Source organism: Strix aluco, chromosome 11 (assembly GCF_031877795.1).
Source record: "Strix aluco isolate bStrAlu1 chromosome 11, bStrAlu1.hap1, whole genome shotgun sequence".
Classification (NCBI taxonomy): Eukaryota; Metazoa; Chordata; class Aves; order Strigiformes; family Strigidae; genus Strix; species Strix aluco.
Window position 1 is genome coordinate 14,055,703 of NC_133941.1, and position 26,307 is coordinate 14,082,009.

At 41.8% G+C, this 26,307-nt stretch overlaps 1 protein-coding gene across 3 annotated transcripts; it reads right to left on the minus strand.

Moving 5' to 3' along the window:
• IP6K2 (inositol hexakisphosphate kinase 2) lies at positions 1–23,221 on the minus strand. 3 transcript variants are annotated; one of them, XM_074836139.1, is made up of 6 exons: positions 23,148–23,221; positions 7,107–7,404; positions 4,731–4,953; positions 3,682–3,857; positions 2,198–2,373; positions 1–785 (listed from the first exon to the last, which is right to left on the minus strand). In XM_074836139.1, the coding sequence occupies exons 2-6, from the start codon at positions 7,306–7,308 to the stop codon at positions 288–290; spliced, it is 1,275 nt and encodes a 424-aa protein (XP_074692240.1). In that variant the 5' UTR covers positions 7,309–7,404; positions 23,148–23,221; the 3' UTR covers positions 1–287. The 3 variants fall into 3 exon arrangements, with proteins under 3 accessions (XP_074692240.1, XP_074692242.1, XP_074692241.1); XM_074836141.1 differs by lacking the exon at positions 7,107–7,404 and having other exon boundaries at positions 23,148–23,186; XM_074836140.1 differs by lacking the exon at positions 23,148–23,221 and having other exon boundaries at positions 7,107–7,611.
• Between the last annotated feature and the right edge of the window lie 3,086 nt (positions 23,222–26,307).

Sequence of the window (26,307 nt, forward strand, 5' to 3'; positions counted from 1 at the left end):
TTACAATGAACAAAAAGAATTTTATTGGAACGTATACACACAGGGATAACAGAGGTATCTGAGTAATCAAATATGGAATGTTTAAGAAAGTTAAAATAAATAAGGATACCAAGTTTTGCCAGTGCTAGGTCCAGCACCAATATAAGTAAATGCCCTCTGAACAAGTCTGACTCTGACGGGACCATCCCTGCAGAGCCTGTAAAGATTCCTACCACCAGAAAGTGGCCAATAATTTTGGAATACAAAGAGTCACAATAGTGCCTTCTACTGATGTGCATTCACACTGTTTATTCACTACTTTCGTCTCTTATTTCTTTAATAATATCTATTAAATTCTGAAGTCCAAAAACGTAACCCGTGTCTTGGCCCTCATGCACCACACTATCTTCTCCATAGTACTTGCAGGTTGTGTGGGCAAAGTCTATCATACGGACATCCACAGTACTAGCAGTTGGTTTGTAGGCATATGCTCCTGCTGACTCATCAGAAGACTCCTCTGAAAGGTCCTCTAAGTCCTCTGGGTCTGAGTCGACAGCAACTTCCTGCCTTTCCTTTCCATCATAAATGATCAGCAAGGAGCTTGAATAGAAGCGGTAAGACTCCTGTTTCTCTAGGACAGACTTGAGTTCAGTCAGTTTTTTAATAACAGATTCAAAGAGTTCCCTGCGCAGGTATTTGCCATTGTGAAAGAACTGGTAAAGTGCTTCTTTAAATCCTTGAACCGAGAGTTTTCTTCCATGGTATTTATTCATGAACATCAGCTGGCCAGTGCCTGCCTGGTAGACCTGCATATACAAACACACAAGACAAAAGGAATAGTTAAAATTGCTGATACTACTGACTCAAAGCCTTGAAGAACAACAAAAAAAGATGTGCTACAGAAAGCTTTTACAAGATGACATACTACTCTCTTAAAATTGCTCTTGCAGAGTTACAGAAACTGCGAACAACAGATCCAGCAGTGTCTGTGGAACTCGGCGGCACAGAGGAAATGGCAAATTCCTTCAGTTTAGATTTGAGCTTTCCCACCGGGAATGTAAGAATGAGGAGTTTAAGTGAGATTAGGAAAGCTGCAGCCTCAAAAGTCAAGCTACAACTTGTACCACAGCCACTCATTCAGCTCATTACCTGCCTCTGCTCACCGGCGTACCAGTTGATTCCCAGAATGCTCTGACAGCAAACACTCCTATATAAAACTAAGGTGTGCCCCATAATCCTCTGTACTTAAAAAAGTCAGAGGTGCTCCTGCAGGAAGGTTCCTTCCTATAGGAAAGGAGCCTATACACCACACAGCTTGATAATGCCTAAACATCTGGGTCAAGTAAGGACTGCAGGTGCCTCCAAAGTTCCCCCTGGTTTTCCAGCACAGGTCTCTACTGGAAGGTGAACAATAAGCAGGCCCTGCTCAAATCCCAGCACACTCTGGTTAGAAATGCAGCTCCCACACTTCCATTTCTGCCTTGTGCTTTTCTCCGAAGTTAAACAGTGAGCTGAACACCAAACATGCCAATAGTCATGTTGTGGAACAAGTCCTAGCAAACACTGCTGGCATTCCTGGAATCTACTGGATGGGAGGAGAGAGGCTTCGGAAAAGACTCAAATACAAACAAGTTGTTTCTCATTTGTTACTCTAGGAATACAGAAACAAGTAAACAAAAAATTCAGGTGAAAGTCCACACAACTCTATCTCCTTATTTGACCATGAGTCTTATCACATTTACCAAGCCACTTCTTGTCTGCACTTTGCAACAAGTCTCCTTTAAGCAGCAGATTTGTGGCTTTTCAAAGTCTGTAAGACAGAACTGATTGCTTCTTAATATTCTGGCAAATTTCCACACGCTTTATTCAAAGAGCATGTACTGGCAGACCCTCCTTTCAATAGTTTCCTACAGTATCCTGAAATGTTAATCAAATCAGTATTTCTACTACACAGTTTTGAATTGCTGCTATTGTGCAGAAGCCTGTTTTTGTGCTCAGAGAATGCATTCACTGATGCAGAACACGTGCTGCAGGTTGTTCCTGCAGATGCTGCCACCTTCAACCAGTGATACCCAAAAGCCTCATTCCCCTTACTGAAGGAAATGTAGCACCGCATCTCAAGGGCAGCAGCACATGGGATGACTACGTAAGCCAAAAACCCCACTAACAGAAATGGGTGCAAGTCTGGTGCCCTACACAGAATTAGTTCTCCTCTCACCTGCATGCCACAAACTCGGACTCCAATAACAGCTGATGTACTCTGTTGACACTTGCGAATCTGATTAGCCTTCTTCTCTTCTGACGCATCATCTCCATGCTGTCGGGTTCCCATCTTAAGGTCCAACACACATGGTACTTCGTACCGAGAGGTTAGGTTTTCCAGTAAAATGAATTCTGGTTAGTTAAGGAACAAGCCTCACCATGAGGAATACAGGTTTTAAAACCATTATCACAGATTTTATAGTGCCAGAGTCTTAACTTTAAGCATATCCAAAACATGCCCAGTATATAGCAGCCTATCAAAAATTACAGTTACATAAACTCAGCATAAAGCAGAGTGGATATCTAGTTCTAGTTTCACTGGTCTCTAGACAAGACAGGTGAATTTCCTCATTAAGTAGAAAAAAAAAACAACCAGGGTCATATAGAAATATAAACTGGCAGTTGACTTGGAATTATGAAGTATTTCCTGCCTAGCAAGAGGCTTTTTTTTTCAGGAAATGAAATTTTGTGTGCTTCAGTTACCATTCAAAAACAGTGAAGCATTTTCACACCACCTCTGTAACACAGAAGTTAAAAAGCACTTCAGAACATCTGTAGTAATATTGTTTCAGAGATATCACACACTTTTACTTAGGTAATTTAATTATAATCTACAGTGAAATGGTGAGGATACCAGCTGTGAAATGCTTTCTATTGTTTTAAACAGCTTATTAGTCAGAGATATTCCAGTAATCCATTCACCGGAACTCCTCACACATGAGGAATTTGTCTACCTAAGTATACAGATCTTAATATTTTTGCAGGATGGATCGGTTGCATCCAAGCCTGCATACAGTAAGATTTTTTCCACAAAATGCCCAGGGTGGAGATGTTTGCCTACAGTTCCATAGCCCAAAAGCAGCGTGCTGCAGCTTTCATGGATTCGGTCACTTTTTGCGTTTCTCATGCTCCAATCCTACACAACAGTTTCTATTCAGCTTTTCTTTATCAAAAAGGTTCTCTACAAAGAGACTACTAGAAGCAGACAACTCCAGGCAGTGGAAGATCCTCTATATTTAGGAAGTTGCTGAAGAAGCAAAGATTACACTAGTTTTTAAGATCACCAATATCAAAAACAGTAACAAAAAGTGACAGAACACTTCTCCTTTGAAAGCTTTCCTTAGTAAACGTTTTTTTGTGGTGGATCCCATATGCTGTAAAACCTGTCCACTAACTAATCTACAATTTGTAGATTGGAATTAAGTTATCTGAATTTCCTAGCCTAACGACTTTATGACATGCTGGAAAAGCCCATGTTCTGGAAAGTGCTGGCAATCCCTTCAAAGTCACCAAATAAATCATGGCTTCAGAGAGTCTCTCTGAATTGCAGTTAAGCCTGTTCTGTACTTTTATCTGGCATGTTCAAGAAATAAAAAGCAGAGCCCTACTCATTCCATTGTTATGAGGTCATTGTTATGAGGTATTTTCAGGAAAGGATACTATATTGATTCCGGTGTTTTGCGTTTTCCTTCATCCGCTGTAACTGCTGCTGGTGACATTTCATGCTCCAAGGATTATGGTGTTTAAACTGTGAACTGACATTTCCTTTTTTCTCTACAGTATAATACAAGACTTCAGATTTCTTCAGCCACTCAAATTCTTCCTCCAATTTGTGACTAGTAAACAGAACAAAGCAGCAAATTAGAGGTCAAGTAGAAAAATAAGCGCTTTAAAGGGGTTGTCAGTGGATTTAACTTTACGAATTATTTTGCTGACCTTCACTAACAGCTAGCATAAGCTTTATTTTGCTTTCTGTACAAATGGACAAGTTGCCCATCAGTAATATTTCAACCTTTAAAAAGCTACTTCCATATTAATATAAATTAGCATATAACCAAATAGGTTACTTCCACAGAAATAATGCAAGAAGCAGCGATATGCTTTAAGATTTATCCTTTGCTAAGGTCACTGTTTTTAGCACAATACATCACAGCTCACAGTTTACAGTGGGTACAATTAACATGAATGAGGGGAAAAATGTCACTAAAAAGGATAAAGCAGGATTCCTACAGAAGTATGCCATGCATAGTAACACTGAAATAATTTTTTGGTTTTGTTTGTTGGTTTTTGGGAGGTTTTTTTGTTTGGTTTTTTTTTTTTTGGTGGTGTTTTGGTTTTTTTTTTCCAACTATTGTGCTTTTGCAGGTGGGGTTTAGGTTGGTTTGTTTGGGTTGTTTTGTTGTTTGGTTTTTTTTCCCAGAGGCTTCAAAAATAACATTGGGAAACATTTTTCAATTGACCAGAGCAAAAAAAAAAAAAGAAAAAAAAAAAGAAAAGACTCCACATGTTACTGGGCTGAGGACATACTAGTTTCACTACTGAACCTGTCTGCACTGCAGAGGTCAGGAAAAACAAAAGAAACGAGAGAAGAAAAGAAAATGAAAGTTAAGAGTTCTAGAGAATTCTCTGGAATTCTGGAGATCCTAATTTGACAGCAAAAAATGTTATGCTTCAACACTCCACATTCCAGTTCCCCCTATTAAACTTACCTTTTCATTTTTTCCTCTTTTCTATGCTGTCGGACCCATTCCTTAGATATCTTCTCATTTTCTAACAACATTGTCTTTTTGTTAGTCCATCGCAACAGCTTACTTTTGGGTTCACAGTCAGAATTATCTAAGTTTTCTAGGTTATCATGGTCCCCATTTAATGGATATGCTATTAGACATAAGTTTCCATCTTCATCCTCTTCAAAGCTCACCGACACCACACCTGAAGAGAGAGAGGATGCAGACAGTTATGAATTGCTGAAGTGACAAGCAAGCCTTTTAGAATGCATGATTTTACACTAAGAATATAGCAACTTTTGGTTTTTTCTCTTACCCTGGTCCTTAGTTTCTATCTTGCCACAGGCCAAACCTCATCTGCCAACCTAACAAATATCAAAAGACCTAGACAAAAATGACACCTCACAAAAGACAATTTATCATATTGACAAAACAACAATACAAAAGGTTTTTTTCTCTCTCTGATGCAGTCAAGTAAGAATCAAATAATAACAGGAGACAATTTCAATTAATAAAAGTTTTTATTAATTTTAAAAAACCTGACTGGTCTGACCCTAAGTGAGATGTAAAACATTTGTTAACATCTTGCAGTGAAAAGTGACCTGCACAAAAAAAAAAAAACCCTCACACCAAAAGCTTTAAGTTTTGCATGACAGCAAAGCAAAAAGCACTTATCCAAACAAGACTTGGTTAATAGATCCCCACGGGAAAGGAAAGATTTGCCAGTAGAGCAAAACAAGGAAAATGTCACATTACAACAGAAACTAGTCCAAAAGCTTCCACTTAGAATCACCACGTTTAATTATACATTTTCTTCTCCTTTCTGGAATATATTTTATTGATATTGGTTATGCAGCAATCTTGTGAAATAACAAAAATGCAATACAAAACAAATCTGTTTGTGGTACAGAAACATGGTGAACCTTGAAAGCATTTTTTTTTCTCATCCTCCCCTCAAGAATCTCTAGAGCACTGCATTGCATGTTAAGAGTCTTAGTGGAGCGCTCTGACAGAGACGCACTCAGTGCTACATTAGCAAGTTTCAGTGTTTAATGAAGAAGTTGTAACAATTGTCTGAATTGTTTTTAATTTTATTTTTCAGTCCTCTCTCTTTATTCTCAAATCAATCAGTCTGCACAGTTCTTGCAGCTCATCACTAGGCCAGAGGGGAGAGGTCTCGGCGAGAGATTAGCACTTCTGAGCTGGGCAGGCGGCTCCGAGACCTACAGTAGCTGGGGCAGGGAGCGCAGCAGCTCTGCCTGACAGTCCTGCTGCCACAAAGGAAAGGACAACAGGAAAAAAGGGGGGAGCCAGCTAGCAAGTGGCCTTTGGCTTTATCCTGGAAAAAAATAACAGAGATGGACCAAGTGAGGCCCCTTACCCCTAAATCCCTCCCCACACTCCCCAAAAAGCCACATACACTAGTACAATTGTTCTATTACATTTTGAGAAGTATCATTCGAAGATGACATTTTCTTCCAGTCCAACAGAACTTGTAGTTAGACGTGTCAAAAAGTCTCTGTAAGGGTGCAGGGAGTATTAACTTTGAAACATCTCCTCTGAAGTCTTCTGCCAGTTTCACAAACAGTATGCAAAACTTCATCACCCTTATAGTTGTTAAAATCAACGTGCTTTAAAAAGCAACTCCATTTTAAAAAGTGCTTCAGACATATTTATTAATCACCAGTCAGCAGTTGATGGAATAGCGAAGAGAAAGAAAAGTGTTTCTGTTAACTAGTGCAATTCTTAGGAGAACTGGAATTTCCACTCCTACATAACATCTGACTCAGCCTCATCACGGTTACTTGATCCTTGCCTACCTAAATGCCATGAATTTTCATTTCCTTAATGGCAAAAACAACACTGCAAATATTCAACAAGACACCTTACTGGCATGTATTTATTGTGATCAAAATGAGAGTCAGAGGAGAAATCCAAAAACAAGAGCAACCACAACTAAGCTTACACAAAACACTGTCAACCAATCTTAACAAATCCCTATAAACAAACATTAAACAAGTGGCCAAAAAAAAAGTAGAAATCCACAAAAAAAAGCAGCAGAGAATTACTGAAAACATTCATAAGCTATTAGCTACTTACCTGTGCCTAAGGGAGATACATGGGCTATCACCAGCAGGGCTGCTCTACTCTAATGCTGTTAGTCAGCCCAAACACCAACTTGGCAAGCATTTCCACCCTGCATCTCCACAGCCTGCCTCAGACAACATCAAAATACATGAAAAGAAAACCCTAAAATCTCTTCCACACAGAAGAGATTTCAGAGATAACAGAGAGCACAGCACACTTGTATTTACAGAAAGAAAAAGCCCAACCCCATCCTAAGGTTTGGTAACTTACCCTCATATTGCGGAGTGAATTTACGCATTTCTGTTGGGAGAGTCTCATAGAACTGGTGTTCCCTCTGAATAAGGGGTTTACAAATGGTCTTGTCATTAAACCGGAGGACACAGGAGTGTCCTCCAACCTGGTGGACAAAAGGCTCGAGCAGGACTCCCTTGGAATAGTGCTCCACTTCCATAGCTCCAAATGCTGGGCTCATCCTTGTAGCACATTAGACAGAAGGCGGCGACAGTAGTGCAGGCAGTTTAGAGCCAGAAGCCTCTGAGTCCCGAAGCTGTTTATTCGATTCAAAAGTCTGTTAAAACAAACACAAGAGAGCGCCGGGCCGTCAGTGCCCCCGCACGCTGAGGCCTGGGTGAGCAAGGCCGAGAGCCGCTGCCGCGCGGTGTCGCTAACACAGCCGGCCGCGAAGGCTCCGCCGCGGGGAGCCGAGCCGGGGGGAGCCGCGGGGAGCGGAGCGGAGGGGAGCGGAGCAGGCGCCGCTCGCTTCACGGAAGCGGCCGACTGCGGACCCGCGCGGGGCGCAGCCAGGCAGGTACGCCGTGGACACGCCCCCCGGCGCATCGCAACCAATAGGAGCCTCCGCGGGGCGGGACGGACAGCCCCGCAGGGCGCTCGCTCCGCCCGCCCCGCCCGCGCAAGCGCAGGGCGGCGCTGGGCAGAAGGCGAGCTGCTGCTAGAACTCCTGACTTTCTTTTTAAATTAAAAAATATTGATGGTAAGTCCTAGCGAGTCCTACCGCAAGTTACGCCTAACGCCCGCCAGCGTTCCCAGCGATCCCTCCCGCCCCCACGCTGAAGGTTACCAGCACACAGCTCAGGCCGACCAGAGAAATTCCTAATTAAAACCAAGTTTACAATTCCCCCCTTCCAGTCAAGGACAGCAATCACAGAAACCTGCCGAGGTCCAGGCTGAACACGTATTTCACTGGTTTACTCACCACAACGTGTCAGATATTTAAAATACTACACAGATGCTAACTTTTCAGATGAAAAACAGTGCTAATAAGTCATTTTCCAAGAACTTACTTTTGCATAAACGCAGCAGAAGGCCAAGTGTTTTGTGCCATCTGCATCCAGAGGATCTGCTGCCGTACCCCTGTGACTACACGCTGCTCAGTTCTGGCCAGGCTCCAGTTTCATGCAACTTGCACTTGAATATACAATTAAAGGAGCAAAGCTAAAACACAAAACATGACTGTCTTGGTCTCTACCTTCCGGTAAATTTTTAAGTTGAGTTGCTCTAATTTTAGACCTGAGCTTTAATGATTAACTTCTTGCAGCCAAAAACAACCTCATACTTATTTTGGCTCAAGATCATTACACGAACAATAATGCACTTAATTCAAAGAGACTACAAAGTGTTCTAGGTCACAGGTCTATTTTTATTTGTCCTCCTTAGATATTTAACAGCTTTACATTAACTGGAAAAGCAGAGACCCATGGGCTTAAAGCAGTGGCACAAACAGAACTACAGACACCTACAGCATGCCCTGTACGTAAGGGCATTGATTGAATTAAACTAAACTGTTTAAAGAAACAACATATCGATCAACTGAACTCCAGCTCCCGGAATGTTTACCTGCACCTAAGGATAATAGATCGATAGAGTTTTACTCACTACACACCAGTTAGCTTTTTTCCGCTCTCTTTTCTTTCCAGAGCCTTAGATGACAAAAAGTTACCAGCTTTTTTTTTTTTTTTTAGAAGTGAATTATTTAATACAGAAAACAATACTCAGGCCCTCTCTGCAAGAATATGTAAAATTGAATCTGGAATAATATTTCCCAGAAACAATACTCTCTTCTGATATTCTATTTATATTTTAAGATTAGAGCAAACCCAGTAAACTTTCCATCTGTATTTTCACTACTTTCCTAGTATTTTTCACAATGCTGCTACTGTATCCCCAGAGAAGTTTCTCATCGACCTCAACATCAACAGCTTGACAACGTGGAGACACACAGGTAAACCGCTCTCAGTTCCACGCAGGACACAAGCCATTTCCAAAAGACCAAGCAGAGCCACGCTGCAGTGCGCCCAGCCAGCGTGGAAACCGCGTACCCGGGCCTGACTGGAGCACCGGGCGGCACAACCCGTCCCGCAGCCGTCGCCGGCAGAAGGTGGCACTGTTAGTGCTTTAGTCATGGATCTACTCGACGGCTCCCCACAGTACCACCCACTCCATGCAGAGCCATGCTACTCCTCACGTAAGGCTCGACTGTAAGGCAACTTACCAGCAGGTATGTAACATACCTCCACCTTTCCCCAAACGCACACCTAGCAAGCCACATCAGCTCCCGGGTAAGCTCTGCCTGACAGTTGCTTCCATTTCCTATTAGAGAAATTGTAAGTCTGTGTTTGTATAACGCACCAGTAATTTTACAAGTCTCAAGAGTTTTCATCCGGATTTCCTAGAGCCAACAATGCTTCCAGTCTTCTAGAATTTCCCAGGAGAAGCCAGAAGAGTGCTGGCTTTCACTGAGAGGCACAGTTACATAGGTACACAATCCTGTGGTGACAAAGCTTTGCACTGGCACAGCACCACAGTACATCAGCATTACAGGAGTCACCCTTTCCAAGACAGTGTTACCATCCCGTGGCCGCCTTCCTAATTACCCTGATGCAGAGACACTGATTGGCAGCTGCAGCATTTGAAACTGAGAAAGCACCTTGCAACATCCCTTAACCTCAAACACCTAGTTAGTCCTAGTCCTACTGCATCAGTTGCATCAGGAGTTAAGCCCACAAATGTTTACGCTATAGAAATGACTAGCAAAAAGAACCTCCACCACAGACAGTGCCCAACACCTTGTTTACCCAACACATCTCCAAGGAGCTCATTAGTAGCAGCTCAACTTGTTTGCTTTCATATATACCCAAGTGGTCTGGACAATACTTGCATGTGGTGCACCACATTCACTCAGCAATGGAATTGCCAAGCACAATTGGACAACACTACTCACACTACTGTTTCCTGGAAAAGTAAGATCTGGCAGTACATCACACAGTGTAATTTCCCATTGGAGGGATAACAAAGCAAGGTTTTTATAGCTCTGATATTATAAAAGTATCAGTTATGAAATATTTAGGTAGAGTTGTGAGGGTTTTTTAAAGAGAGAAACATTAGAAACATCTATAACTAGTCGAACACAGTGTATCCAGTCTGCATGACCACAAGGCAAATGTGAATCTGCCAGAGATAAAGGGGGAAACTCACACAAGTGAAGATCGAGTTTAGTGTGCCTGCGTTACTAAGCTCTCCTTCTGTTTTTATGTTCCAAAACCACAGCGCAACTCCCACATGTTCTGTTCCTACTATGAGATTTCTGTAGTATGTGGTCCTGCTGAAAAGGCTGTATTAATACAGCTATGCAGTGTAGAGCTGTGTGCAAGAGGACTGCTGAACGGTGTCAGCAAGGAGTTCCTTGCTATAAAGCCTTTAACCAAGCTCCTTAATTGTGCAAAGCAATTTACTGCATTCTTATAAACCTATAATGCATATATGATTTGAACAGAGGAACAGCACTCAAGAAGGCAGCAGCAAGCCCACACAATCTTGTCAGTAATTTACATTTTAATGAATCCAGGTTTTAGTTTGCACTTTGAACAATTAATGTATTTTAGCCTTTCAAGATAAACAGCACTTGTTTACCTAATATATTGTTTGCTTTCATCCAATGGAGTTGTTCTCACTCGCAAAAAAAAAAAAAACCTGAGTAAGATCTTAAGGGTTTTTTTGCTGCATGCTTTAACATTACCACTACAAACAATCAGGATTTGTTTGTCATTTTGGCTCTACTTAATATTGCGAATCTTGCCACTTAGATTAACAACAGGACCCAGAGCACAACTGCACTGCCCATCAGAAATGCTTTGCACTGTTTCATTTATAAATACCTTACGTCCATAAACAACCTCATAAGTATGGTTGCACTTTCTCAGAAATAAAAACTTTGACCTAAGACCAACAGCTTCAAGTGGCACTGTTGTTGACCAGCATAAGCACAATGCAGTTCTTCACTGCCTTTCCTCTGATCCTACACCCGGTTTGTTTTCAATGTTCTTGAGCAAGAAAAAGCACAAAACAGCTGTTTTTAGGCAGTTTTCCCAGATACCAAACACAGGCTCAGTGTACCCTGCCCTTTTCCTCCTACGTGCTTTTAAGTGCCTTTGGCCAAGATCTTTTTACAAAGGACACATCAGCCAAAAAAAGCAGATGTACTATTCCTTCACGTGTCAAGCATTTTAAAAGAAAAATCTGACATAACTTGGAAGCAAATAAAAACTTGTCTAGACATAATAACAATAGCTTAAGCAATGTCATTCTTACAGTAAACAGCAGAAGATGTTTAAAACTCAAATCTGTAAAAGAGAAGTGGCACTTACAGATATTTTATTGTCATTCACGTGTGACAGTGACCATCAAAAGAATATTGCAATGCACTCCTGTATTCAGACTTTTAATATTAATCTCAGGTGACAGCATTCTTTGGAAGGCATTTCATGTCATTACCGATTTTCAACTTAGTCCCACACATAATTGCATTAACGAACACATCCTCTGGAGATCACAGCTCTCAATTAATCAGCAGCTCATTCCTTCATAACAATCTCAAAAATAACACATCTTTCCAAAACTCTGTAATAGTAGAATTACTGATGCAGAGCTGCCCTACTAACCAATCTGTTAAAACTGGGTTCTGTCAAGTGTAGGCTTTTACTTTGGGTGGTCAATAACTGTAGCTCCAAATAGCCATAAATCAGATTTACAGTGACAGAAATAGCAAGGCAGAAAAGCTTTCTGCCTGTCCTTTTCTCAGTTCACTGGGTAGTGCGAAGAGGAAGCTGATGGGTGGGATAGCTACCTGCAGACCTGCTCCAGAACTCTATAACCCCGCTGAATCAAAACTAAGCCCCTTCCCAAGGTTCCAAGGAAACAGAGGAATGGCACAGTCAGCCAACAGGAGAAAAAAAAAAAAAAAAAAAAAGAGTATCAGTGACCCACTGGAGAAGTCAAAAAGAAAGCTGCTTCAACACAAAAAGTAGGAAGAAATGAATACCAGCTGAGAAAGGACTAATATCAACATGGAAAGTGGCATGATTGTGAGAGCCCACCATGTGTTTCATGCACAAATTGAAAAGGTACATCAGGTCTGAGTTGGTAAGTCATTACAATGCTCAAAGAGAACAACCCTTCACAACTGCAGCAGTATAAACACACTCTAAGAACCTACAGTACACCTATCAAACTGGAATAGTTACGGGAATTTTATACGTCCTTACATGACCAAACTACATGTTCTGTTACAAGTTTTCTGTTACTTTACAAATAGCAAGTTACATTCCTTGAATCAAAGAACACAAGCTACAAAGCAGAGGATGCAACATCAGAATATTAAAAACATTAGATATGTTAAACATGTCCAGGCCCAAAGTTCTTACACAACTTGTAATGCATTTTGATGAAAACCAATGTCATTCCTCTACACATAACACTATTTTATTAGCAAATTTGCCCAGTCTAACATCGGAAACCAACTGTTTCTAACGCTCACTTCAGCTGCAGCTTGGCTGATGAACTGAAGTTACTCTGGTGTGCTCTGCTCCAGAAGTCCTCAAGACTAGAATGGAGATACTCAAATCCTCTAGTGTCCAGTCAGCTGCCTTCAAAGAGTATCAGAAATATATAATTACATTTTTAAAGATGAACTGCATATAGATTAGGGAGCAAACCCTGTACAATGGATGTTTTTCATTCTTAATGGACAAAAGACCACTGCATTCATTTATCACAACTGTTTTAACAGATTCCTTACTTGGAGGATGTATTATACATCTAAATATAATGCAAGTCCCACACCAGGATGCTTCTGAAGCCTTCTATATCTTCAGTAGTAACAACTTAACTAAATTTAAGCAATAAAAGCTACAGTTTCTAACTTTTTCTCTTGTTAAGGTAGAAATGCAGAACCCATGTAATAATGTGCTCACATGAATCCTACGGTTTTGGAAAAAGCCTTAAGAACAGCCTGAAATTTTCCATGATTACAAGCAGCAAACACTTATATTATTCTGATATCTAATTTTAAAGAAAAAGTTTATCTTCAGTACAAGAGTGCATTGACATTGTCGATCTTCAGCTTAAAACAGTCCCCTAAACAGTAAGTAATGCATATTTAATACAGCAGACTTAATAGCTTCCAACATCATGGGGAGAAGAGGGGCAGTTCCACAGCATCAAGTGGGGGAAAGACATCACACAGGTAAGCACATTGCTTTTTAGTTGTCTGATCTTCGGTTTTCCCTAAATGTAAGAACAAAACATGACACAAGGTAGCAACATGCTGTAGCTCTTTGCAACATTCGCTAACAAATTTGGCTGGTGTCTGGAAATACCCAGACCCATAAAGTATTGAACATACTCGAAAAGACTAGAGTGGGAAGAAAACCCTTCTTTTTCATTAAGTATAACTTTAAACTAAGTGGTTGTGAAAGAAAAAAAAAAAAAGATGCTGAGCTGTAGGTTTCTACATAAGTCAAGGTTATTTAAGCTCTTCTACAGCAAATCAATGTAATGATCATTATTAAGTTATCTCCACATGACTTGTACTCAGAGATGAGTAAGCATGAGGTTTTGTAAAATACCAAGCAGGAACACTTGCAAATCCAAGAGTAAAATACCAACTCCTCCACACCTACATATTGAGACTACACGTGCATTTCTTTTCCAAGCACAAATACTTTTGCTATAGCCTTCACTGGTAAATCATGAGGGTGATGGGAGTCAGGCACTGTAGTGATGAGTCTATCATAACCACCTACAGATACAACAAGCCTAAAAAGAGCACATTCTTCTTGGTGAATGTAGGGTGCCTGGGCTAGACCAATAAAAGAAACCGCCTGTGATTGTTAAAAGTGCTGATATTCTCTCTGTCCTTATTAAATGGCTGGTAACTGCAGCACCATGTAACTTCTCCAGATAAGAAGGAAAAAAAAAATTCCTTGAATGAATTTACTTAATCACACAAAACAGACTGAATCTAGGAACCCTGAATAACACATGAACTCATGCACAAAGTTTCTACAAAACATGTTTGCAAAACTCTTTGGGAATGTGACAGAGCTAACTGGATAGCAGCCTTGGCCCATCAAGGTAGAATGCTAATCCTATTTTTAACATTAGGCTGCGAACAAAAGATTCCCACCAAGAAAGAACACATGCTTATTATTGGGTGGAAAGTATCTATTCATCAGTTCAATAAATTAAAGCAACAGCCCTTACCCTCCTCCACACCAATTACCGGAACTCCCTGTATCCAGTTGTATACATTTTTCCTGCTGTATTATTGGAGGAATTTGACAATAGAATTGAATAACATCCACTGGCATTAGATTTTAAGAAAATTCTATGCTCTGTGCCAGAGCTCATTTATCACTGGCACATGACAAGCCAAACAGAGCTGAAATAGTATTTAGTTTTTTTAAAAAATGTTCCCAACGTTTTGGTAAACATTTAACATCTGTTCAAAACCACTAAATTTTTAAAAAATTCTAGGCAGTTTAAAACTACAGAAAAACATTCTGAAATGCCCTAGGTTCTTCTGAGGACCTCAGGTCACGTATGTCACACCTAAAGGTACTACTCCTCCAGACCTTTTCCCCCTCCACTGAAGGAGAGTAAGGACAGCCCAACACTGGTTACAATGGCAAAGGGCTCCCAAGTGCTACATTTAAGATCCTATTCCGCTATGAACTTCTTAAGAGTGTAAGCCAGCACCCTTAGAGATCCTTTTCTTTGTAAAAAGAGCATCAGGCCTTTTCTATCTACGAAGAATTTTGTCTGTAATATAGAAATGAAAAGATTATGCACCAAGATGCTCAAAAATGTATAGAAAGATGCACTCTTTCAGCACAAAACTTTTTTTTAAACTAGCAACATGTTTATGCTATCTCCTTTTACTTGCTAAACATGGAGTTCTAGTTTTGTCTTCCTTTAAATATAACCCAAACAGAGCAGTAGTTACTATGAGAAATAAACAGTCATACAGGTTAAGACATTTATTTACACCTGTAAATTTAACACTACAGCTGAAGAGCCACCTCTTGTAGCAAATACCAAAGAGACTTTTGAAAACAAGTTTTACAGATTAAACTGAGAAATACAGAACATTAAGCACAACATATCAAGGGAGCAAACTATAAACAAAAAAATCTGAAGTTGCATTATGTTCTGTTATTGTTCTTCATGCACAGTCATTACCCCTATCTTCCTTAAACCAGCTCTACATTACCAGGAGAAACCCAGTTCCCTAATCCTTCTGTCTGGGAAAGCCAGGCAAGTAACCAAGGCAGTCTCCAAGAGCTTCTAGCTTTCTCTTAACAGAAGCATGCAGAGCAGACCCTCGGTTGCAATTTCTTAAACCTCAGTGAGGAGGTTATGTGCTCAGTACAACTAATATTTCAAGATCCCAAAGACCAACAGCTTTCAGCTTTCCTTACACTATTTGTAATCTGTAAATTTAAGAGCCACCTACACAAAGCGCTGGAGAAATGCCAGCGTTTTACTTCTCAAGTAAAGCTATTTTATCTGCCTAGAACTAAAATAAAGCCAAGTTACAGGTTACTAAGCATATTCAGCCAGAAAAGAGCATGCAATTCTGTCCCATGCAGTTTTTCCAGGGATTGTGTAATTTAAGAACTAGCCTCTTTTCCAAGTAAAAATGCCATGGAAACTTAAGAAACCTGAACCACCAAAACTAAGCTACTTAAACTTCCTATTTAGAAACTGATCCATCTTAAAACAGTATCTGGCACCAGCAGCTAAAAAGACCAGTTGCTACAAAAAGACAATACTGCCCTTTGTCATTGAGAAACCAAAATAGCACTCAGCTTTTAATCTTCTGAAAATATGACAGCAAGAGCTAAACTGTGTGGATTACACACATGAAAGTGTTATTCAAGATACCAAAACCCCCAGAAATTCCAACATTAAGATCAAAATAAATCCAAGGCCATGCCTTTCTCATTACCGTGAATTTAGCAGTCTGGGAACGATATTTCTAGCCACTCAGTAAAAGAACATGGTATCTTTGTGACTGGCCCTTGAGTTGTGACCAATTTGCCATATATGAGAAGTTGCTCAAGAGGACAACTGTCAAGTCTTGTTCAAAGATCACATTCACTTAACTACACAAATCTCTTCTCTATCTATTCCCTTCAGAAATCCCAATCCCTAATACTTTTTAAACCATAAGCACTAGCGGCCCACAGGACAAGATTGTTAAATTTAAGCTTAGATGGCAAAATCCTACAATCCAGTCTAACTCCTTGAGCAAAAATTTCCCGAGGAGCACAAAGCAAAGATCATCTATAAATAAACTATTACACGAAGAATGGTGCCCAAAATGCAGTTATGTATTTCGTGCATCCCTATTATGTGTATATTCTATCTATACCATCAACATAGCTCAAATGAAGACATTTACTCCCTTTTTGTAGAAAATAGTTAAAAAGTAGCCCAGAAGGAAATAGTCAGAGTTGACATGCCCATCCACATTTTTAACTAATTCTTCAAGTGTAGGTTCCGAGACTTTACTTCTGATGATCATGATAGATGGAGTTTTTGCTCCAGGACAGCTCAAGTTCATGAGATGCATTTAACATATCTTCTAAAATTGTATTTATGTTTCAAAACATTTCAAACTACTGAAAACACATCTTAAATCAGGTAACACAACACAGACTCGCATCTTAAAGGGAAGAGTTTGTATGATTCAGTGACCTCTACATGCTCTTTCCCTAAAAAGAGTTAGGACCCAGTTATTTTCGTAAGACCTTGAACGTACAGCTCCTTCCAGGATGACTGAGCAACTATAGAAGTTTAAACCCCCAAAATATGAAAGCATAATTTCACCATGCTTCTTGCTAAACTGCAGCAGACTGGACTTGAGCAAGTAAGAACAGAAGAGGAGTCTTACAAGACAGACTCTGATGTGACACAACAAAACCAAACGGAAGGTTGTGAATGCTTCCCCTGGTAAATGTAACTCATTACAAGCACAGTTTCTCCCTAGTAAAAGGGACATTTTGTACAAGCACACCTGCAGGGTACTTCAAAATGCCTTTTTAAAAAATTATTATTTATATATTTCATATTTTATCTTTCAGTGATCTCATAGTACACCATCTGGGGCCAATTACAAGCTCACCATAATAATCACTGTCAAAGAACTAATCCATTTTAATCTCATACAGTTTACATATTCAAACAGCAGTAGAAACCACTTGAAAAAAATCTTATCAATTTCAGCAATCTATAAAAGGAAGCTTTCGCAGGAGCTTGGCTGTATTGCTCTCACCCCCCACAGGCTGAAATACATTTAATGATGCAAAAGAACTAGCTAGTTTTATTCACCCTGATCATGGGACACAACTATAGTAAGTTCGTAAACTAAGAAGTTTATTCCCTTAAATACATCTGTTGATTTACAGGCAATTTTTATAGCAGTCAGTGACTCTACAGCACAAGCAAGTGTAGTTTGCACAACTAACCAAAAAGGGAAGACTCAGACAGGATGATTGCCAAAAACCTATTTTCTCTTCAAAAACCTGCAATACAGCACCACCATTCACACTGTGCTCATGTCCCAATTCTGTATTTCTAAAAAACAGCATAGTGTCAGGAAAAAAAAAATATTTCAAATAGTCAAGCTTATGAAAGAGCATTTTAGTTTTTGGAAGCAAACTGTGTGAAGTTAAATCATTATTTGCACTTTAAAACAAGAAATAACCATTCAGCATTTATGTTTAAATAAATGAAAAGGTTTTGTTTCAACACAACAACTGGAAGACAGTCCTCCTTTTACCACACAACTCTCTGCAGCTCAATCAGCATTTACTTCATTTACCCCTCATCCTTAAGACTACTTATTTCCATGAATTCTGAAATGATTCTCCAAACCATTTTGTTCCGTCCCCATCTAGAACTATACCCTCAACTTCAATATTCATAGTTGTCTCTTCAGAAAACTGACTGGATCTATTAAACCAGATTCAGATTTTTTTTCCTAAATTAGCTCAGATTCCCAGTTACAGTGCTAGTTATAGCCATATGAACCCATCAATGTAACTCTAGTTAAATTGAATCAACCTTCTGAAATAGCTAACACCTCAGAGACATCAAGATGATGCCTATCAGCAGTTTCACTTCCCATCTTTGTAACAAAGAACTACATTAATCTAATTGACGTCACCATAAAAAAAAAAAAATCAGTTGCCATCACATTATCCCCATATATCCAAAACACAAGGCAAATAAATTACTGTTCTTCTGGAAAAATATATGAAAAAGGAAAAGAGCAAATGTTAAAAGAAAGAGGTCATCTTCAATAAGCATGAAATTAGGCAGCACCCACAATTCCTGGTAAGGTTTCAGGCACTGCAGAAAAATTTCTGCATCACAGCACTGCACAGCTATTTGGGTATGCTCAAAGCCCTCTGTGTGTCAAGAAAATAAATTCAACATTTTTGCTGTGCTCATTCTAACACAGATTCTGTCATAAACTCCTGAAACTTCTAAGTGTGATTTTCTAGGGAATAATAGCCTAAATAATTGTATCTTCTGTCTTGAGCTTGTTCACTATAAATCTCAACAACCTGGGTCATCATTAACCAGTTTCAGCAAGTCATTCAATTTTTTTTTTTTTTCTGTTCCTTTCAACTTTTTGGATGTCAACACACCAGCACAGAAGACAGGGACCAAGCAAGGCAGTACAACTAAAAGGCTACTGCGTGAATTCAGTACTAACCTGCTCTGTTTGGCTATTAACTGGCTGATGAGCATGTACACAGCTCCAAACCAGCCACCACCTGTCCTGTCTCTTGCCCAAACATTCATCATGGCACGTGCACAGTTTGTCTTCATAAAGCAAGACACTCAGTGGACAAAGCCATTTTATGCACAAGCCTTTCCTTTTCCAGTAAAACAACGCAAAACTGGGCACTAATTGGTTCCAACTATCTCCAATAGACAATCCTCCATATATACACACCAGCAATCCAGATGCAGGGTCATCAAAGATGGCAAGTTAAGTATCTGATAACCAGTAGAGTGAACGAGTACTTTCTGTACCTATTGCAAAGATTACCACTACCTTACATTAACACTGCCCACCTTTCTGAGACACAGTCAGGACTCCAAAGACTTAGTGCTACACAGGTCAAGAAGATGCAAAAGATTTCAGTGATGATTTCAAGCTCCTAAACATCTGATTGAACACAACCAATGTTAGACCTTCACTTGAAGAAACAATTTTGCTTGCATTATGTCTTCCACTATTTCAGACTTTGCAGGAGGAGAAATTTCTAGCTACTTACTGCACATCATATTGTGTCATACAGCTTTTCTGCAAAAGGCAGGAAGAAAGAATTATTTTGAAACAATATAGTTATTATGAAAGGCCCAAAAATTACATTCTAATGAGATATGTCTAACAAAAGCTATGGAAATGAACATCTGCAGATATATCCTTAAAACCCTAAAATGTTGCCTCTTAATATTTGAAAACTATCTCTATATTGTTTCAAAGATACAATAACCTTGGGCAAAAGAGAAAGCCAGATGAAAGAACTGGCGAGAGGAAAAATCCTCTCCCCGCAATGGAAAATTTTCATCTCTTCAAGCAAGGCAAAGAGATGCTCAGCCGGACCTGCGTTGCCTGGAGACCAACCGCAGCTTCTTGCCAACAGGGACGAGCTAAGCATCAGCAAATTCAACAACTGATAAGTGGATGAACTGAATGAGAGGCAGCAAGTTTTTTCCACACACCAGTGTAAAAACCTGATAGCTTTCAGATAATGATTCTAGCCCATGCTCACTAGATACACAAGAATTATTATGAATGTAAAATGTCAGCCTAATAAAGCTTCAAACTCCACTGCGCTTAGCTCTTACCTCCCACACTTCTAGGTACAGCTAGAGCAGAAGAGCCCATTCAATTCAAAATTTTTAGTCACAGCTTAATTTCTGTGCTTTCAGTCTTTTGATGCAGTATCTGAACTTTTGGAATATGTTCCTACCCATTAAACAAGTTCTGTGTTGAAGCACTGGTGCAGAAATATTAAGGAAACCAATGAACTACATCAAAAAGGAAGAAGTTACACCTCAGCTTAGTATTAAAAACCACATCAAATCATGTTTCACTTCAAAACCCTGCCTTTGCCCCTAGCCGTTCCCATCTGAAGTGCAGCTCCCCAGGCAGGACAGCATCAGAAGCGTTACCAAGGAAACACTTGTTTTGCCTATTCTGGATCTGCTCCCAACCTCGGGCAGGCACCGACTTGGCTGTGGGAGCAGTGCTCTTGACCTTCCAGAGAAACACCTCAGCTGTCTCCGGATTTCCAAACACCATCAGATGAGAATCGTCGAAAGTAACTGACATTTAATACCAGTTACTCCAGAATTTCCCCAGACCTTATCTAATTCAATTCACTGTAAGTATTCAGATAGTAAAGAATTAAAGATTTTTAAGAGTGGCTTCTATTTAATTTATCCCTTTAGATACAACATCCTTGTGGAATTTATGTTGCTAATGAAGTAGGTCTTCCACCATCAACCTGACAGCATGCACTTCCCCACCTCCACCTATTCCTAAACCAAAAGGGGAGAAATTTGTGCCCCTAACACCACAGCTGACAGACTGAGACACCCTTAGTGGCTCAAGGTTTTCATACTTTCCTTATCCTTTGAAAGAAAAAACATCCACTCCCCAGCTGTTCAGAGAACAATTAAAGTACCACCATACCACTGACCTGGCTGGAAGCCCATCCACTGACAGGCAGCAATAAGTTTCTTTCTTTAACATCTTTTCTCATCCTGTTTTTCCAAAACTGCATGACTGACAAATTCAAAGTCTTTCTTGCAAGCAACTGGTAGGGAAAGAATTTCTGAGAGCACAAAACCCAGCATTCATATGACTGACCACTACCCAGCTTTCCAGTTCCTTCTGAAGTTACTATATCACATGGTTACTACAATGGCTCCAATTTACCTTTCCTCAAGAAGAAACAGCAACATAAAGCTTACATTACTTGTATGATCAAAGTACCACAGACAAGATAACAGATTATTACTTCAGAAAGATATAAACAGCAAGGACAGAAAAGGTAGGAAAACAGCTTTTCAATTAAATGAGTTAATATAAATTTATGAAAAGCTACCTGGCCAAGTTTAAGGTTTGAAATTTTTACAAACCAGTACATATGAATGCCTGTAATCCTTCCCCAAAATCCCAGGAGACACTTCTGAGCACTTAAGATTATTCTTTTTTGAAGAAATTTTCCTGAATTCTGGCAGCTAATCATTAAGTTCTTCCTCATTTAGTAACATAATCAAGAAAAAATTATAATAAGCTGGAAGATGCTAAACAGGCCAAAGGTAAACAAATTTTAAAAATACACATATTTGTGTGTGGATGCATGTGTAGATAAACCCAGTTTCCATTCCTTAATGTTATCATAAATCCTGAAAATAGGCAAGTTAATTTCAACTTAAAGACAATTTTACATTTTACAAATAACTTTGCTTATATAAGGCAAAAGCTATGAGGAAAAATGACAATTCTTACACGTTTAAAAGCCAAAATAACCCTGACCTTGTTATTCTCAAGTGTCATATCTGAGCTGTTCTGCTCTCGTTTCACTGCTGCATGTTAAGTAATGACCAATAACACATCATCTGACTGAAAAGTTAAAACAAACTCACATTAGCTTTAATGTTCCAGAACTAAACATTACAACGAAATTCTAATTACAGTATTTGACACAGAACTGCTCCCTTATATATTCATGAGTCTAAAAAAGCATATGGGCACTGGATGCATTGCCAGAACACCGGAGTATATGGGACACATAAGGCACTGTGTCAAAAAAATAAAAAGACAGGCTAGAAGTAGAGGGCAATTAAATTCCAGCGTATATCAGGAAAGATATCGGTGTTAAACACGCATACTTTTCACAGTGGAATTAAGGCCAAGGACATATCAGGGTGTAACTACCAACAGGCTGTTATTCTATCAACAACGATAACATTTATTTTCTTAAGCAGAATGCCGATTTCTAAAGCCTCAACTGTGTTTTTGTTTAAGAGCCCGAGGGCCCCAAGCCACAAATCTGTGATGCTCAAACCAGCTGGTAACAAGACATCACCAAGGATTTCCGTTTTACACAGAAAAAGGGTATTCGTGAGCAGCACATCCAATTATGCAACACATCCCGAAGCACCCTTTTTTCATTTTGTAATATTACCGAATGTATGAAACAGTCGTCAAACCGGCAGCACATCCATCACTCAGACAAAACGGAAAACCAACGTCTTATGATTCAGACAGATGAGAACTGCTGAGTAACAGCAAGGGGCGACAACCAGCTCCGGGGTCACCCAGCCACGTAAGCCCACATAACTGCGGCCCCCCCGGGCTGAGCCCGGGCCGGCGCTGCGGAAAGCCTCCCGCCCCGGTAACCCCCACCGCCGCCCCGCGGGGGAGGGCACGGCTCGGCAGGGAGCGCGATGCGGTGTGCCAACGGGGATGCTCCGTGAACGCCGTTGTCGTCGTCTCCCCACCCTCCCCGACCCCGGAACAAACCCGCATCTCCCGGGGTGATGCCAGGCCAGAGCCCTGTTCCCTCTCCGCCGGGGGGGAAACCAGGGCAGTGCCCCCTCCCTTCCCGCTGAGCCCGGGCAACGCCTCTTCCCCTGCCACACGCCCGAGGCTGCCGCCGAGCATCCCCAGCGGGAAGCCGGGCAGCCGCCCACCCCCCGCCTCCGTCGGGCCAAGCACCGACCTCCCGCGGCGGGCGGGGCTGGGGCCTGCAGAGGCAGGGCCCCGCCGCGCCTCACAAGCCAGCGGCAGCCCCCGGCCACCCCCTCAGAGCCGACTGCCCCAGGGGAAGGGGAGGCCGTCAGCAGGTTCGCCAAGAACCCGCGGCACTGGGCGGGCCAGCCGGCGGGCCCAGGGGAGCGGCGGAACGCGCCCGTTACCTGCTGTTAGGCCAGCGCCGGCGGCGGCTTCGCCTCTTTTGTTCCTCAGACGTCAAAATGGCGGCGCGGCGCCGGTCCCCCCCCACCCCCCCAACACGCCCCGCCCTCCCGCCCGCCTCCCTATTGGCTCGGCCCGCACCGCCGCGCGCTGATTGGGCGGCCGCCAGCGCCGCTGTTGCTAGGGGCGCCGGGCGCGGGGCAGGGGCGCCGCCGGCTCCGGCAGTGCTTGGTCCCGCAGGGCCTCGCTGTACCCGCTCCGCAGCCTGTCCACGGAAGCCACAGGGCTTGGGGAGCAAGACTGCGGGGAGAAGCAGCCCCTCCGTGGCTCCCTGCCTCAGCTTTGCGAGGCAAACACAGGATGTGGCCTCCACCTTTGCAAGGCAAACGCCTCAGCCGCCCCCCGCCTTGTCCCCAGGCTTCGAGCCTCCACCCGGGCACCCTCAGCCTGGTGCCGGCCCTGTGCGGGGTGGGTTGGGTTTCTTCTTTCTGTGCCCTTAACCAAGAGTAACATCTCCTTGACTTGCTGCAGCAGCCATCGATAGGGCTCTCGTTAACTTTGCCTCAGTGCCTGCCTGAAAACGGTTTATCTCTGTGTGCAACATGTGCCGTTATTTGGGACATAACTGGGGCCTGGCCGCAGGGGCACTTTGGCCGCTCGCGTCACTGGGGAGGCAGAGGAAGAGCATCTGTCAAGTCCCTGAGCAGGGGAGGCTCATAGGGCTGTATGGCTGAGCTCACCCGTTAGTTCTGTGTTTCTGTTTCTATACCACCAAAAATCTCATTCAGGCGTACGTGACCAAAAGTCCCGCATGCTCCCCCTACTCAGGTTTACCCTGAATGACTTCTCAGAGCCTGTGACCGAATGTTTTAAATGCCATTGCAGTTGTTGGGCTTTGCACGCAAGCCTGTGAATGTGCCTGTAACAACAGAGCCACCACCGTTGTAAGGAAAAAAGTCTGAATAATGAGATTATTGCAGTTTAAATTACTAAGCAACAGTCTCTCTGACAATGAACTTAGTAACGCTCTGCCATCTATTTAATCACGCTAATGAGACAGAACAACTCCACTTAAATACAAATTACTCTGCATTTCATTTAAATAAAGGTCAGAGAGCTAAAAGCCACACAAACCACCACAATTCTGCTGTACAACACACCCAGCAAAAGGCATCCTTTGTTTCCAGTAGGGACCCAGTCTTTCTGTCCATGGGCTGCCAAGGCAGTGCTGCGCACACAGAACATCTCACTCAAACCTCCCACCTCCGCTCCCCAACTGCTGGCCCCTGCGTGGGCCCAGGGCCTGTCAGGCTCGGGAACGGCTCCTTGGTTTGGAGAGGTGAGCATTGGATTTGCCAAAGAAATCCAAAGGGTGAGAGATCTCTGATTTCTCCCTTGTTCTAAAGCACAAGCACACGTACAGTTTTGTGTAAGAAACAATTACACCCTTTGATTCTCACTGTTTAAAATATGCCTCTTGTCCATCGGGCTGACAGTCAAAGCCAAGCAAGGCTGCCTGTTGGAGTCTCCTCATTTATCTGGCACCCTCATGATTATCTTAATTTCAAAATCTGTTTTTGTATGTGTCTCTCACCATTTAAAACTGGTGACTTTCCTTGGGTATATAAAGATTTTGTTTTAAATCCATGCCTCTTTGGGCTGAAGCTGGTCATGAGAGAGCAGGTCTGTAATTCACTCAAGAGACTGGCAGTTATGGCTGGAGATTATTGACACATGCTACTAGTTCTAATCTTCGTTTGCAAGCCCAGATCTGGCCAAGGGCTCATGTCTGATTTATGTTCCCCAGCCACAGGGAAAGGGGAGCTGAGGTGCCACCCCATGGGATCCCTCACCGGTGGATGGCTGCACAATCCCTCCAGAGGCTGGGAATATTCCCACATGCTCACGACGGCATTAGGTTTCCTCAAGCCTTGCTCCTCACTGCGCTTCTTTCCATTCCTTTTAATTAGCGGGGGAGCAATTCCAGGCTATGCAAGTCACTCAGCCATCTCCTACCTCCCCCGCGATCAGCTTCCCTGATACAGTTCATGCCTGTAATAAGACGTCAGCATCGAGCTCAGCTTGGCAAGCCTTTCTCTCCCTCACTGCCCTTGCCTGCACATGGCTTGTGGTCACTTCCTAAACTTCCAGCCCCCCATCCCATCAGCTCTAGGGTGATCCTCCAGCTAGCCATGCGCCCAGACATGCAGGCAAGGCTGATCCTTTGGCCGCCTGGCACGCCGGGTAACCCCGTACCACTTCTTGAGAACATTTCACCCTGAGCAATGGTGTGAGGCTGTTGAATATAAGACGCTTAGCTCTAGGATAGGAGCTTGCAATTACCAACACTCCTCAAGCTGCCTCCTCCTCTCCAAGACAAAGGAGATGCAGCATTTAATCCGGTGAGGATCTGCTCACGCAGGCAGTTGGAAAGGCGCCAGTTTCTCCCACTGCCAAAATCATTCACAAAATAAACAGGCAATAAACATCTCACTTCCACAAACACCTTCCTCTCCCTTGTGTGCACTGTGTGTGCATACATATATATATATATATATACATTTTTAAAGAGCTGGTGAAAAGTGCCAGACTGACAGTTTAAAGGAACAAGCACTTCCCGTTATTGACAGAACTGGTACAATATAGGAAGTAGCAGAGCAAACTTCTCCCTCTTGGGCTGTGTCAAATCCATGATCCAGAGGAAACACCCTTGAGCATAAAGTTCATGTATATTCATTTTTTTGTCTCCCCTGCTAAGGATCTGGGAATTATTCCTTTTACAGGGATCAGAGGACTGTTATGAAGTTCCCTAGTTCAATATTATTCTTGCTGTGATGAGGGTTGCAAAATTTCATTTCTATGAAAACTGTGACCCTGAATCAAAAAATGTAAACCCCCTGAGATTCAGCCACTTATCACCAAATCAGCCCAGTTCCAACCCAATGCAGTTTTCTAACTGCATAGTCCTCATCCACAATCTTAAACCTGTGCTCTGTCTGCATGGTGTGGTCTGTGCCATTTTTACCATGCCTGTGGTAGTTCAAATTAATGCACGTGGTTCTAGTTATTATTTACTTGCAAAACATTTCATCAGACAATGTGTCTGATTCAGGACTCAAAAAGCCAGGCCACTGAAGGAGGACAGCACTTAATTTAATGAAA

Excerpts from the sequence above, each read along its gene's own strand:
- IP6K2 (XM_074836139.1), bottom strand. The coding sequence starts at position 7,308 with ATGAGCCCAGCATTTGGAGCTATGGAAGTGGAGCACTATTCCAAGGGA. Across the intron at positions 2,374-3,681 it reads AAAACACCGGAATCAATATA|AATTCATTTTACTGGAAAAC; the intron begins GTATCCTTTCCT and ends TTAACTAACCAG. Across the intron at positions 786-2,197 it reads TCCGAGTTTGTGGCATGCAG|GTCTACCAGGCAGGCACTGG; the intron begins GTGAGAGGAGAA and ends TTGTATATGCAG.